This window comes from Sceloporus occidentalis, unplaced genomic scaffold, assembly GCF_023333645.1.
Source record: "Sceloporus occidentalis isolate IW3139 unplaced genomic scaffold, rSceOcc1.0.p SCAF_1, whole genome shotgun sequence".
Taxonomy (NCBI): Eukaryota; Metazoa; Chordata; class Lepidosauria; order Squamata; family Phrynosomatidae; genus Sceloporus; species Sceloporus occidentalis.
The window spans coordinates 222,116,419-222,132,679 of record NW_028316981.1 but is presented as its reverse complement, the minus strand read 5'-3'; the positions used below and the strand labels follow the sequence as shown (position 1 = coordinate 222,132,679).

Here is a 16,261-nt window from a genome sequence, read left to right as displayed (position 1 = left end):
CACTATACTTTTATTGATGCAGCTGAAATTGCATTGGCCTTTTTAGCTGTCGCATCACACTGTTCACTCATGTTCAACTTGTGGTCTACTTGGATTCCTAGATCCCTTTCGCACGTAGTCTCGTTCAGCCTGGTGTCGCCCATCCTATATCTGTGCATTTCATTTTTTCATCCTAAGTGCATTTACATTTCTCGGTGTTGAATTTCATTTTATTAGCTTTGGCCCAGCTTTCTAGTCTATTCAGGTTGTTTTGAATTTCGATCCTGTCCTCTGGGGTATTAGCTATTCATCCTAATTTGGTGTCATCTGCAAATTTGATAAGTATGCCCCCAATTTTGTCCTCCAAGCCATTGATAAAGATGTTTAATAGCACTGGCCCCAGGACAGAGCCCTGTGGGACCCCACTGGTCACTTCTCTCCAGGATGAAAAGGTGCCATTGTTGAGCACCCTTTGGGTTCATCCGGTCAACCAATTACAGATCCATATAACAGTTACTTTGTCTAGCCCACATTTTACAAGCTTGTTTGCAAGAATGTCATGGGAAACCTTGTCAAAGGCCTTACTGAAATCAAGATATACTATATCCACAGCATTCCCTTCATCTAACAAGCTGATAATTTTATCAAAGAAAGAGATAAGATTTATCTTCTTTCTCTGAAACCCATGTTGACTCTTTGTGATTATGGAATCTCAAAGATTATTGCCAATGGCTCCGATATTACATTTGCCAGTTCTTTTAATACTCTTGGTTGTAGTTTATCTGATCCTGGAGATTTATATTCATTTAGATTAACCAGGTATTCCTGTATTATCTCTTTGCTTATTCTGTGCTGAAATTCCCCTATTCTGTCCTCTGCTCCAATATCCTCAGGTTGAGCACCTTTTTCCTTTTCTGAGAACACTGAGGCAAAGAAGGTGTTGAATAATTCTGCCTTTTCTCTGTCCCATTAGCACTTTGCCATCTTCTCCATGCAGTGGCCCTACCATTTCCTTATTTTTCCTTTTGCTGTGGACATATCCAAAAAAGCCCTTTTTGTTGTTCTTAATCTCTCTAGCAAGCCTGAGTTCATTCTGCGCTTTAGCTTTTCTGACTTTACCCCTACACAGGCTAGCTATTTGTTTGAATTCCTTTTTGGTGATTTCCCCCTTTTTCCATTTCTTATACATGTTCCATTTAAAAGCTCAGTTGAAAGTTCTTTAGTCATCCATCCTGGTTTCTTGAGACACCTCCCATTTTAATTCCTCACTAGAACAGTTTGAAATTGTGCCTTCAGTATCTCCCTTTTGAGAAGCTCCCATCCATTCTGAACTTCCTTCTCTTTTAGTATTCCTGACTATGGGATCACCCCCATGATCAGGAATACTAAAAGAGAAGGGAGTCCCTTGTCTCAGGGGAGAAGCTTCTCTCTTGCACCTCGTCACTCTGGGAATAACAACTGAGCAGCAAGCAAGAGGCCCCTTGTCTGCACTGCCCTTTGCTGTAAGGCTTGCAGGGGTGAGTGGCCTCTCAGTCGCTGCTCAGTTGCTTTTCCCAGGATGACAGGGCACAAATGGAGCATCAAGTGAGCAGCTATGTCAAACAGCAACCAAGAAGCCTCTCACCTGTGTTGGCCTTAGCTGACACAAGCAAAAAGCTTCTTGGTCACTGCTCAGCCAGCTGCCTTGTTGCTGCTCCCAAAATGACTGGGTGCAAAGGGAGCAGCAACCAAGACTGGTTGTTTTGAATTTGCAATAGTAAAGGTAAAGATTTTCACTTGACAAGATTGTCTAGTTGTGTTCAACTGTAGGGGATGGTGCTCATCTCCATTACTAAGCCAAGAGAGCCAGTGTTGTCAGAAACGATTCTGTGGTCATGTGGCCAGAATGACTACAGAGAACAGCAGACCTAATATCAAAAATATGCACTGGGGGGTAGGAGGCGCTAGGGTTATCACTAAAAAGGAAAGGGGCTAGTAGCCTGAAAAAGTTAGGAGACCACTGTACTAGACAAAGAGGGGAGCCTTATGCTCTCGTCACCCTCAAACCTACCTACCACCCCCAAATCTCATTGTGTCATACATACAAATCATTCCACTTAGCAGTACTCTGGCGGGGGGGGGGACGGGACATTACACCAAAGCATCAAAAAGTATGTGTTCTGACAATAGGTTATGCATGCAGACAAAACACACAAACTTCAATCAGCATGGCTTATATAGGCCCTGTCCAGATGGGCCCTTTGCGGCGTATCCATGACGTGCTAGGGTTGCCTTGGGGCAGCACACGCCCCGCAAACCTAGCACATCATGCATGCGCTGCCGTTACGCAGTGCCTTACAGACAGCGCGCGTAACGGTTACAATGGGGCTGCGCAGCTGTGACGTAACTGTGCCGTCTTTGCTCTTTGCAGCACCACAAAAAGGAACCGCTTTTTTAGCTCTTTTTTTCCTGCGCAGCAGCGCTGCACAATTTATATACTGCGGTGCTCCTGCGCAGGAAAAAAAAGGCGCCAAGGAGGTGCCTCTTTTTGGCAGTCTGTATCCTGCCATACAGACACTTTTTAGATGTGTTGTTTGAAATACACATTATCCTACACAAGCATTCAGAAGTGTGATGTCATAGCACAGAATCATGGGGTTTTCTCAACAAAGAATACTAAGCTAATGCTATGAAGCAGTAGAATCAGATACTAGTCAACTGACTGTCTCTGGCGAAATTAACAACAACTGAATGAAAGTCAAAAGTGCTTCCTTGGGTGGCAGATTGCCCATTCAATAGCATCATAGGATCATCTAAATTTAAATGGTTAGGAGAAAGCATTCCTTGCTCCTCACCCATATAGAACTTTGGCTACCTTGCTGACCTCATAAAACAGCCAAAATAAAATAATTAATGAATGGTAACATACTTTATAGAGCTGGTGGGAGACTATAAAATGGAGGAAAAACAAATGTCAGTAGCTCCACAAAAGAGTGAGATACAGATATAATCACTGGATTATCTATTTCATCTATCTGTATATTGTTCCATTTATTTTAGGCTAATTAATTGAAATGTTGTTGACTTTGTTTTATTATATAATAATTTTAAAAGAATTACATCCACAGCTTCTGCACTAACAAACATGCATCTATGTTTCAACACTAAACTGGTCAATGGTTTGGGCAAAATTTGTTCAGAAGGGGTTTGCCATTGCCTTTCTCTAAGACTGAAAGAATGTGACAAGCACATTATAAATATGTTTTCTTTTGTAATTCTTACAGCTACTCTGAAACATAGGTCAGTATCAACGGTATATTTCAAGCGGGCAGGCAAATGGACAGCCATCCCCAGCTGAGAAAGTATAGTTTGTCTAAGGCTACCTAATGAGTTCGATGGAATACACCCATTATGATTCCGGGAGGAGGCAACATTCACACCAAGATTTACCACTTCACTACTCAGTCTCGGGTCAGCTCTCTCAAACATAAAGGAGCAAGACATAAACAGATTAATCCATACTCAGCAGCATCTGGCTACATAGGTCATACATCCCAATATCTACATAAGCTTTTTAACAAGAGTGTTAAGAATACAACAACAACAATAATAATAATAATAATAATAATAATAATAATAATAGACCCACAGATTTGTTAAGTCTTCTTTTTTTGAACCTTTACATATCATAGTGGACAAACTGCATTAGATCTGGCACCCAAGTCAACGCTTATGTACGTTCAACTGATTTAAAAGGTCTACTCTAGTTTGGACAACCAAGTGATTGGGAAAGATACCCTTTTCTGAGTTTTTTCTTAGGCATTTATGATTTATCCAGATCAATTATTTTCACAATGAACATCTGTTCAACTCCCCATGCAAGCAATTCTCTATTCTTTTAAGGTAAGAACTCGTTGTTTATACATGTAGCAACTTATCTGGAAACCTACATCTATCAAATGTCTGCCAGAATATTTACTGTGTTGAATTTCTGCTGGGGAAAATATCATGTTTACATTCCTCCTTCAATTATAACAATCTGTCTTCTTGATATAAAACTTAGAAAAGTTTATATTATGATGACTGAAATCACACAGGCAGAAAAGGAATGTCTGTTATATGTTAGGCTTCCATAACCCTGCTCATGAATGGTGGCATTCACCTTATATAGGTGCAACAGGAACTCCCATTTATTATTTTTTCATTTTAGAAATTCCATGGTACATAAAGGAGGGAAGGAATCAATTTATGAACTATTTTAACAGTCTTTGGCCCCATACAGACAGGCCAAAATAAATCTGCTTCGGGTCACTTTGGAGGTATGCTGTTTGCATGATGTATGCGTCCTAAGAATCCAGAAACTGCGCCAAAGCTGCGCTCTAGTCCTTAGGACTGGATCGTGGCTTTAGCGCGGCTTCCGGACTCTTAGGACACATGGATCATTTAAACAGCATACCTCCAAAGTGACCTGAAGCAGCTTTATTTTGGCCTGTCTGTATGGGGCCTTTGTTTATTTGTTCTGAAACTGGGGTAGATTGCTAACTTGACCAGCAGTTTCTGCCATACCAAATGTCATCTCGAGGAGACTAATAATGCTTTAAAAAGGTTAATGCCAGCAGCAGTCACACCTAAATTATACAACTGCTCTCTCATTTGTATTGTCTGTGAATTGCTGAGTACCGTTAAACTGGCTGCTACTTGACTTCAAAGCAATACCCCACCTTTTCCCCAATAGAGGGACTCAAAGCTGCTACCAACCAATTTAAAATAGTACAAACTGAATGAACGAGTGATTTATCGAATTAGTCAACAGACCATTTCAAACTGTTGCAAATTTGCCTTAAAAAACAATTAAAATGACATGTTAAAATAACAGAGGACCAGACTAAAACTATACAAATTAGGCACACTCTCCTCTTTGAACCACATTTTTCCTTAAGTTGGCAACTCTGGATGCCGAAAGAGCCACCTTCTGAGACACAGAATTAGTAGAGTCACTCAATACGAAAGTAACTTTTTTTAACACAGGCCAGTTGCTCATACTGGACAGAAAGGGGCCCAGATAATGTTCCCTACAGCTTGACTAAAGATGGCACTCAAGTATATAATGTGCTAGGTCTTCTATTACTTGGGCACCACATATACACATAGCTTACAGTATATATCTTATCTTGTATTTTATCAGATTTGCTTTACTTAACTTTTTGTGCTTTTATGAGTTCAAGGAGTGGTGAGTTTTATCTTTGTATGTAACTTGATATTATGTATTTTATTCTTGATATGGTCAGTTGACTAATCAATAAACTTGTTGTTGTTGGAAGTGGAACACCTTTAAATCTTCCCTGGAGGAGCACTGAATCCATCACTTCAAACCAGATATAAGTGAAAGCAATGCGTTGGCACCTTCTCATATCAAGGAACAGATATTTCTCCCCTTTTGAATTATGTAATACAAATTTTAAAAAGATACAAAAGCATTGCAGAGTATAAAGTTTAAAAATGATTAAACAATTTAAAAAGTTAGAACCTTACATATTAAAAATATTAAAATGTGTTAAAAACAACAGTACAAACCCTGACATCTAAATGCAAAGCTTTTCAAAGCCAAACTCTCGGTCAGTTTGGAAAAGCCTGAGGGCACAAAATATATTTACCGGACGTCAATAGGAGAGCAGGGATGATTTGAACATTAGTTCAAATGTTGAAGCACAGCATCCTTATACATGGTGCCATGACCCCAATTTTTGTTAGCAAATGAAAACTTCGTGTGAATAAGAAGCATTAGGGAAAACTTCCCAGAGCAAAAGTAAGGCCTGTTACAGACTGCCAAAATAAAGCTGCTTGGGGTCTCTTTGGAGATATGCTGTTTAAATGATGCATGCATCCTAAGAATCCGGAAGTTGCACCAAATCTGCCCTCCAGTGCTTAGGAATGGAGTGTGGCTTTGGCGCGACCTCCGGACTCTTAGGACCCATGCATCATTTAAATAGCATACCTCCAAAGAGACCCCAAGCAGCTTTATTTTGGCAGTCTGTAACAGGCCTAAGTCTACATCATTACTGCAAATAATTTGTTTCTTTTATAAAACATTAGCTACAAAAGCACCAGACTAATGGACCTCAGATAGCCAGTTTTAACATTCCAGACTTGACCTCTTCTGGCTGACAAGAAGGCCTCAAACAGCTCAGCTGTCATCCAACCTCAACCCAAGAAAGTGAAGAGAAAAGCAAATGATATCTATTATTTATAATAGCTAGCTGGATTGAGCCTCTGAACCAATTTTATTTAGCCAACGCTGGCTGTCATATTTTAAACAAAACGTGATTTTAAAGAACTCTCAAGAGTTTCAATTGTAAGTAATATAAAATTGTTTCCAAAGTGTGAGAGATATTCCACACTTTAAAGTTAAGTTTCTTTTTTAAACTTTCCATGCAATTACCTTGGCTATGACCAAGTACGGGTGGTAAAGTACTGTCAAGCAGGATTGATCAAAACTGAAACTCAAACTATTATTTGATTTAAATTAGATTACATATTCTTAACTTGTTTAAAAAACTGAGAGTGCCTATGTTAAAAGTATCATCATAAATACTAAGTATAAAACTCCTAACTATTTCCTATGATGATGTTAAAAACAGTGTGTGGCAATGGAAGACAATCTGGTCAGTCTTACTTCCCAGGCTGTGTTCATGATGTGCGTATCTGCTATCTCTCAAGATCCTGCCTTTCTTTAAGTGCAAATATTGGGAAGGTCAATGAATACAGAATATGTAATGATGGGAATAGATTTGAGCAAGGAGAAGTGTGGATATAAATGGAAGGGATTCTATTTGTTGCTTAACTGAAAATTAATCTGAAAACAATGCAGAGTAATTGCTTAGTAGCTACCAACTTTCTAATGAAGCCTATATTTCTGAACAGATATTAAAGTGGCATGAAACAATAATGGGTTTCTACTAAAAGTGATCTTTGAATGTAATCTTCCTCACTACTGAGAGAAACTATGGTTTAAACAATTAAAATCTAGTCCTTCAGATAACAAATTTAAAACTTATTTAATACTGTATTAACTCAAACCATCTTTGCTATTAAGCACTTCCTGCTTGGTGATGCTAGACATATTAGGGAATCGGATCATCAGCAAAAAGATCAATCTGTACATCAAAATATACTTATGGCCCACAAGTTCACGTGCTGAGAAGAAGAGTTGTCCATCTTCTGGAAACAAGTATGCCAAGACAGGGGTTTGTGATCAAATGGACATTGCACCTGTATGGTCTTGGCCATGGTCTTCCCTGGAACTTAACCTTCAGAATATCTTCTCCACAAATTAAAACCTTCACAAGCACTCCTCAAAGAAGTAAGACACTCACTACAGAAGGGAAAAGCAAGCATTTTCTAACAGCTTTCTGGCGATCTGCAACACAAACTAAAGCAGGGCTGGGGAAAACGAGGCTTGTGGGCTGCAGGTACCCTACCTCCATGGCCATTTTTGTGGCTCCCAAAGCTTCTCAGGATACAACAGAATTGATGTCCAAGTAATTTCCTCTGCTAAAAAAGACCCCCAGCCCAAAACCATGACAAAATTGCCCCAGTCCTCCTAAAGGGTATCTGGAAGACAACAACTATGAGGGTGGTGCAGTCCTCCAAGGTTTGGGAGGGCAAAGTGACCCCCTAATTCCCAAGAATTGCCCTAATGTATGTAATTTTTTGTGGTACCGTTCACATTTTTTTAAAAAAAATGATGTCATGATTTATTGTTTATGCATTTAATGCATTTTTCAATGAATATAAGATGTTGTGGTTGAAGATGAGATATAAATGACTAAATGAATAAGCAAAGACAATCAACAGCATAGTACAAGATTTGCAAGGTTCAATGGTAACTGCCCTAAAGATCTACTAGCAAAAAAGAAAAGATGGGGTAGGAAATGATACAGACTTGACTTTTAAAGAAAAGCATCTATATTGGTTTTAGGTTCTTTTTGTCAATGTCCTTCAAGAAGGGTACTGACAAGCAAAAAGAACCCTGAAATATTATCAAGACACCAGAAAGGTCTGACTACATTCACCCCACAGAAAACATCAAGATATACACTGCTAGTTCTCAAATATAGTAAAAATGTACTGTTTTTCTGTAGATCCCCTGAATTAATAAATGATTTTAAGTTGTCTGTCATATAAAGACAGAGTGCACACTACTCATATTTGAATAAACCAACCACAGTTTTTCTAAAGAATAAAATACTCTTGGTTATTCTCAGCCATGGTTTAATATACTAGATTGTGTCCAGGGAATTTTACAACTCCTTAAGGTGGACTGAGTACTCTACTAAAAGAGGACAGAACGCTGGATGGTCAGCTTATGGAAATTTTCCAGAGACTCTGCGTCACTATAGTACGTGCTGAAAGGGAGACACTTATTTCCATTCATATACCTTTAAAAGACTGGATCTTCCAAATATATATCACTGCAGCACAGACATAAACACATGCATGGGTATTGTGCATGTATGTGCAGATGGACATGCTTCACACATTAGCTTAGTATCCTCTTGCATTTTCCTGAAACTCAAAAATGCAACTTGTTAGCTTAATGGAGAATTGTGGTTCAATTTCTATTCCACATTTTCCCAAACACTGAGGCAGTTAACAGACTGGCTGACTTGGGCATTGTAATCTTCCATGCCACCCCCAGTGTGTGCATCAAAATTTCTCACAACCAGCTTTCACATCACTTTTGAGAACAGCTCAACCAGTCTGAGCAAGGTGTCTGTTGTTAAGCAGACAGTTAAGTTATACACCAGTTGAAACCCTGCTATCTTAGGCCTCCAACTTCAAGAACGCACTTTCTGTAGGGGATAGCTGCACCCATTATGATGGGCAAGTCTAATAATAGTTTCACGCCTCCAAGAATGAGTAGAATTTAAGTGAAAACAGCAAGGAGAGGTTGGTTCTCTTTTATTCCAACCTTTACTTCAAATTTCACCTAAACCATGGACTCACTAGAACAACAAGGATTTATATCTCAATAGCACAGAGATAACATTGACTACACTGTCAATAAAGTTTGGAGTTTTGAGAATCTGTGTAGCCCAGCAAGGCTGGCAAGGGGTCCTGATACCTATGCTGATGAATCACCATGTAAGTAGCACAAGAGGTTACAACACACTTGGTATCAAATGACTTACACTGCAGTGCTCGCATTATAAAGCCACTGGCTCCTCTCCATGTTTACCATAAATAGCTATAAGCACAATAAGTATTAGCTAAAGTCTCCCCACAACTATCTCAATGACAGCAATCAGCACCAAGCAAGAGGGGAAGCCAGAGCTACACATGTTTATGTGTGAACCAGAGTCCCCAATAATACCAAGGCTGTCAGCTACAGAATATAAATGTAAATGAGCATTTACTTCACTGATACAAGCCTACCCTCACTGATACTAGCACCACATGAAAGACCTTTGAAAGACACAGCTTTTCCTCTTTTGTGCCATGTGCCCCAGTTTGCTTTCACTTTCTCAGTTTCTATGCAGTGCTAGGAAGCTTCTCTTGTCAGCAACCACAGACCCATGGAACATAGTACATTGGAGAAATGTTCTTCTGTCTCAGAAGCTAAAAGCCATTGCATTGCCTCGCCCTTTATGACTAACCAACCCAGGTGTCTGGTGCTACCATAAAGTCTCTTTGAACTGGATAGTGCTCACTAAACATGCATAAATTCAGGCTGGACAAGAAATCCTACTGGATCTACCAGTGGTATAGCAGAGCAGCTTAAAGTGGGAGCTTGTGAGTTATGAAGATCTAGTTCAGATCTCACTGAACTGATCTCATCTCCTCTGAGTCTCAGTCTCAGCTTCTGAGTCCCAGCGATAATAGGATCCTAGCTTACTGTATTGGTAACACCTAAAGCACCATGTAGCTCAGTGCAGTTACTACTACTACTACTACTACAGGAGTAGGAGTACTCCCTTGGTAGTTCCAGCACTAATCTCTAGCATAAACATATATAAATCATTTCATAGCTAGGACAAAAAGAGTCTTGGTACACATCACGATTTTCCTGTCTAAAAATGTGTTTGCAGTATCTTTTTTTCAATATTCAAGAAAATTCAGATTAGTCCCAAATTTCATTTCACATTTCTTTTTAAAATGTACCATTCCAGTTTCCATCTCATTTCTTTACTGCGATCATCCTAGTGTTCTACGATCATTTTTATTCTATTATTATCAACTTTCCTTAGAATTACCTATCTACTCCAATCCATTTCGATACAGTTGTGCTGTCTTTTCTTCTAGAATTACAACAGGCATTCCTATCCAGCTTTCACAACTATGGACTTCAAACCTTTTAGTAACCAATTATTGATGTGATAAATGTGGGGGGGGGGGGATACAGGGCGGGGTCCTTAGGGATGAACACCTAGTAGTTTCCATTTATGGTACTTCAGATGTTTAGCATCAGAACACATGAGATCTTGGGATTTCTCCCCACACATGCACACATCTTCTTAATAGTATGAACTACTTGGGGACAAAAACTGGTCATCAGTTTAACACAAAACAGAGGCAATTAACTTGTTAGCTTGTCAAACAAACGGCAACAGTAACTTTACTATACGAGGAGATCAATTTTAAATTCCATTAGCAAGGCAAAAAGCTACTGCCTTTCTCAAAAGTAGCTTTCTGTCTAAAACTGGATCTCAAAGACAGTCGGGGTGGGATGTTTTCTTACTAAAGGAATTTAAAGTCTGTTTCCTGGGCTGAATCTCCCAGCAGCCCTATGGCCAGAAGGCAGAGCGGCCCATCTGCATGAAGACCCTTCCATACCATACCACAAAATCTTGACCAAATGCAGGGCTAGGACTAACATTGGCCTGATACAGACAGGCCAAAATAAAGCTGCATCGAGTCACTTTGGAGGTACTGTATGCTGTTTAAATGATACATGCATCCTAAGAGTCCAGAAGCCGCAACAAAGCCATGCTCTAGTCCTAAGGACTGAAGTGCAGCTTTGGTGCAGCTTCCAGACTTTTAGGACGCATGCATCATTGAAACACCATACCCCCAAAGTGACCTGAAGCAGCTTTATTTTGGCCTGTCTGTATAGGGCCGTTGTCTTCTTCTTTTCCTTTCTTTCTCCTGTATCGTTTTAACACATGTGCCTGATGAAAAAGCCAGTGGAGTTTCAATAGCATGTACGTTGTGCATTTTGTTGACCCCATAAAGGTATCCCTGTGGATGAGACTGTACTTTGCAACATGGCTACCCCTGGATCTAACTACATATCTTGTCATGCTGTCAGTCTTCTTCTAGATTCGCTGAAACAGTCGCACCCCACGCTTCCAGGTAACTACTTGAATCCATTTCCGTCCTTTCCCTTTCAAGCAAGCCTCATCATTGGTAAGTACCGTCATTAGCAAGGCCTCAATCTGTTCACCTCTCACGCCTATGATTTCTTAGCTCTTGTGTCTGTGTGAACGTATATCAGTGGTTCTCAACCTTCCTAATGCCAGGACCCTTTAATACAGTTCCTCATGTTGTGGTGACCCCCAACCATACAATTATTTTCATTGCTACATGCAAATATGTGTTTTCCGATGGTCTTAGGCGACCCCTGTGAAAGGGTCGTTCGACCCCCAAAGGGGTCCCGACCCACAGGTTGGGAACCATTGATGTATATGTTTTTGTGTGTATGTTGTATATCCCCTTAAATAAACTACAACTAATTTGGATCTGCCTCTGTGTGATTTGGGCACGGTATACCATTGGGTTGCTATCCCTGGCTGCCTGTTACCACAGCCGTATCACAACTCTCATTTGAGCTATTATTTAAATCCCCCTATAAACACATTAATTTGTGGCCAAATTGGGCTAATGATTGCAAGAGTGAAAAGAGAGGCCATAAAGAAGAGCCTTCTTCAGACAAGACCCTTAAAGAGGAGGGGGCACCTTCCCTTTAAGGCAAGGTTCCAGCCCACATTGGGATGCCCCAAAGACGGGAGACGTTTTGCAAGGGAACAAGTGGTGCAAAGGGACCACCCCCAACTTCTCCTTCCTGGGGTCAGGGAGACCGGTGGTCCCCCTTTTCCAGGACATGTCCTCCGTTTCAACCTTCTGTCCAGGAGACATTCCCAAATGGTTCCCCATAGCCTTTTATTTTGGGATATCCTCCATTTTTCTTTGAACGGCTTACATTTTGCAACGCCTTGTCCTCCTTCGTGGTCAAGACACCTAGCCAGCCTCAGGGGCAGGGTGACCAGATGTCCTCCTTCCCCCCCCCCCCCCCAGAACCTGACCTCCATCTCAGCCTTCTGTCTAGGAGGAATCCCAAAATGCCCTCCATTTTGAGCAAGACTAAGAAGCGCTATATTTTGCTTTTTCTTTCGAAGCATCCTCCGCTTTCCTTGAAGGTCCTCTTTGTCAGTCAGGGTCTCATCCTGTACGAAGTGAGTTTATATTCCTAGGGCTGTTTTGAACTTTGACTGGGCCACGTCCTCCATTCCAAGCATGGCTGTGAAGCAGGAACGTACATTCCTATGGGGTGCCTTGAGTTTTTCTGGGGCCACGTCCTCCATTTGACTTGAACGCCCTCCACTGGCCTTGCCTTCCTTTGTGGCCAACCCTGCATGAAGTGGATATACATTTCTAGGAGCGCCTTGAGCTTTCCTGGGGCCACGTCCCCCATTTTGAGCATGGCTATGAAGCAGGGATGTACCTTTCTAGGGGTGCCTTGAGCTTTCCTGGGGCCATGTCCCCCATTTTGAGCATGGCCATGAAGCAGGGATGTACCTTTCTAGGGGTGCCTTGAGCTTTCCTGGGGCCATGTCCCCCATTTTGAGCATGGCCATGAAGCAGGGATGTACCTTTCTAGGGATGCTTTCAGCTTTCCTGGGGCCATGTCCCCCATTTTGAACATGGCCATGAAGCAGGGATGTACCTTTCTAGGGGTGCCTTGAGCTTTCCTGGGGCTACGTCCCCCATTTTGAGCATGGCTATGAAGCAGGGATGTACCTTTCTAGGGGTGCCTTGAGCTTTCCTGGGGCCATGTCCCCATTTTGAACATGGCCATGAAGCAGGGATGTACCTTTCTAGGGGTGCCTTGAGCTTTCCTGGGGCCACGTCCCCCATTTTGAGCATGGCCATGAAGCAGGGATGTACCTTTCTAGGGGTGCTTTCAGCTTTCCTGGGGCCATGTCCCCCATTTTGAGCATGGCTATGAAGCAGGGATGTACCTTTCTAGGGGTGCCTTGAGCTTTCCTGGGGCCACGTCCCCCATTTTGAGCATGGCCATGAAGCAGGGATGTACCTTTCTAGGGGTGCTTTCAGCTTTCCTGGGGCCATGTCCCCCATTTTGAGCATGGCTATGAAGCAGGGATGTACCTTTCTAGGGGTGCCTTGAGCTTTCCTGGGGCCACGTCCCCCATTTTGAGCATGGCCATGAAGCAGGGATGTACCTTTCTAGGGGTGCCTTGAGCTTTCCTGGGGCCACGTCCCCCATTTTGAGCATGGCCATGAAGCAGGGATGTACCTTTCTAGGGGTGCCTTGAGCTTTCCTGGGGCCACGTCCCCCATTTTGAGCATGGCCATGAAGCACGGATGTACCCTTCTAGGGGTGCCTTGAGCTTTCCTGGGGCCACGTCCCCCATTTTGAACATGGCCATGAAGCAGGGATGTACCTTTCTAGGGATGCTTTCAGCTTTCCTGGGGCCATGTCCCCCATTTTGAACATGGCCATGAAGCAGGGATGTACCTTTCTAGGGATGCTTTCAGCTTTCCTGGGGCCATGTCCCCGATTTTGAACATGGCCATGAAGCAGGGATGTACCTTTCTAGGGGTGCCTTGAGCTTTCCTGGGGCCATGTCCCCCATTTTGAACATGGCCATGAAGCAGGGATGTACCTTTCTAGGGATGCTTTCAGCTTTCCTGGGGCCATGTCCCCCATTTTGAACATGGCCATGAAGCAGGGATGTACCTTTCTAGGGATGCTTTCAGCTTTCCTGGGGCCATGTCCCCCATTTTGAACATGGCCATGAAGCAGGGATGTACCTTTCTAGGGATGCTTTCAGCTTTCCTGGGGCCATGTCCCCGATTTTGAACATGGCCATGAAGCAGGGATGTACCTTTCTAGGGGTGCCTTGAGCTTTCCTGGGGCCATGTCCCCCATTTTGAGCATGGCTATGAAGCAGGGATGTACCTTTCTAGGGGTGCCTTGAGCTTTCCTGGGGCCATGTCCCCCATTTTGAGCATGGCCATGAAGCAGGGATGTACCTTTCTAGGGGTGCCTTGAGCTTTCCTGGGGCCATGTCCCCCATTTTGAGCATGGCCATGAAGCAGGGATGTACCTTTCTAGGGATGCTTTCAGCTTTCCTGGGGCCATGTCCCCCATTTTGAACATGGCCATGAAGCAGGGATGTACCTTTCTAGGGATGCTTTCAGCTTTCCTGGGGCCATGTCCCCCATTTTGAACATGGCCATGAAGCAGGGATGTACCTTTCTAGGGGTGCCTTGAGCTTTCCTGGGGCCATGTCCCCCATTTTGAACATGGCCATGAAGCAGGGATGTACCTTTCTAGGGGTGCTTTCAGCTTTCCTGGGGCCATGTCCCCCATTTTGAGCATGGCTATGAAGCAGGGATGTACCTTTCTAGGGGTGCCTTGAGCTTTCCTGGGGCCATGTCCCCCATTTTGAGCATGGCTATGAAGCAGGGATGTACCTTTCTAGGGGTGCTTTCAGCTTTCCTGGGGCCATGTCCCCCATTTTGAGCATGGCTATGAAGCAGGGATGTACCTTTCTAGGGGTGCTTTCAGCTTTCCTGGGGCCATGTCCCCCATTTTGAGCATGGCTATGAAGCAGGGATGTACCTTTCTAGGGGTGCCTTGAGCTTTCCTGGGGCCATGTCCCCCATTTTGAGCATGGCTATGAAGCAGGGATGTACCTTTCTAGGGGTGCCTTGAGCTTTCCTGGGGCCATGTCCCCCATTTTGAGCATGGCCATGAAGCAGGGATGTACCTTTCTAGGGGTGCCTTGAGCTTTCCTGGGGCCATGTCCCCCATTTTGAACATGGCCATGAAGCAGGGATGTACCTTTCTAGGGGTGCCTTGAGCTTTCCTGGGGCCATGTCCCCCATTTTGAACATGGCTATGAAGCAGGGATGTACCTTTCTAGGGGTGCTTTCAGCTTTCCTGGGGCCATGTCCCCCATTTTGAACATGGCCATGAAGCAGGGATGTACCTTTCTAGGGGTGCCTTGAGCTTTCCTGGGGCTACGTCCCCCATTTTGAGCATGGCCATGAAGCAGGGATGTACCTTTCTAGGGGTGCCTTGAGCTTTCCTGGGGCCATGTCCCCCATTTTGAACATGGCTATGAAGCAGGGATGTACCTTTCTAGGGGTGCTTTCAGCTTTCCTGGGGCCATGTCCCCCATTTTGAACATGGCCATGAAGCAGGGATGTACCTTTCTAGGGGTGCCTTGAGCTTTCCTGGGGCTACGTCCCCCATTTTGAGCATGGCCATGAAGCAGGGATGTACCTTTCTAGGGGTGCCTTGAGCTTTCCTGGGGCCATGTTCCCCATTTTGAATATGGCTATGAAGCAGGGATGTACCTTTCTAGGGGTGCCTTGAGCTTTGTTTGGGCCACGTCCTCCATTTCCTATGAATGTCCTACATTTGGCCATGCCTTGTCTCCCTGCATGAAGTGAATGAGCTTTGGTTGGGTCACCTCCTCCCTGACTATGATGACGATGATGATGATGATCACCCCGGAATGCCCTCCATTAGGCGCCCCCCGGCCCCCCTGCCCCACTCACGGCTATAGAGGGCGAGGCAGGCGGCGTCGGGCCCCGTGCGGGCCTCGAGGCGGAGGGCCTGCTGCTCCTGGTGCCGCTGGATCTCGCCGTTGGCGTCGCCGATGGTCAGGAGCCGCACGCCGGGGAAGACCGACACCGCCGCCGCCATCTTGGCATCCCAGGCGGCGGCGGCAACACACACAGGCGCCAGCGCCAGCGAGAGCAGAGGAGAGGCAGGAAGTGCCGGGAGGGAGCGGCCGGAAGCGCCTCCTCCCCGACCGCGCCGCCTTGGGGGAACTACAGCACCACCTGCCGGCCGGAGGGGGAAACGCACCAAGGCAGGGAGGAAAGAGAAAAGGAATACAAGGCTGACCACAGAGCGCCCCCTGCCGCTGGTCGGAGGAAAGGCGGCCAGTAGTGTGTAGAAATAACCCAGTTTGAGACCGCGCTTAGAATCATAGATCATAGAATCATAGAGTTGGAAGAGACCCCAAGGGCCATCCAGTCCAACCCC

At 43.9% G+C, this 16,261-nt stretch overlaps 1 protein-coding gene across 4 annotated transcripts in view; it reads right to left on the bottom strand.

Annotated features, from left to right (window-relative positions):
- The window catches only part of CARM1 (coactivator associated arginine methyltransferase 1), a 64,081-nt gene extending 48,116 nt beyond the window's left edge, over nt 1-15,965 (bottom strand). Inside the window, exon 1 of one of the 4 annotated variants that reach the window (XM_089489132.1) lies at nt 15,769-15,965. In XM_089489132.1, the coding sequence (XP_089345258.1) occupies nt 15,769-15,916 (148 nt within the window). In that variant the 5' untranslated portion in view covers nt 15,917-15,965. Of the gene's footprint in view, nt 1-8,396; nt 8,503-15,768 lie in introns of those variants that run through there. The other 3 variants (XM_089489127.1, XM_089489130.1, XM_089489131.1) reach the window with 3 other exon arrangements.
- Nucleotides 15,966-16,261: the final 296 nt, after the last annotated feature.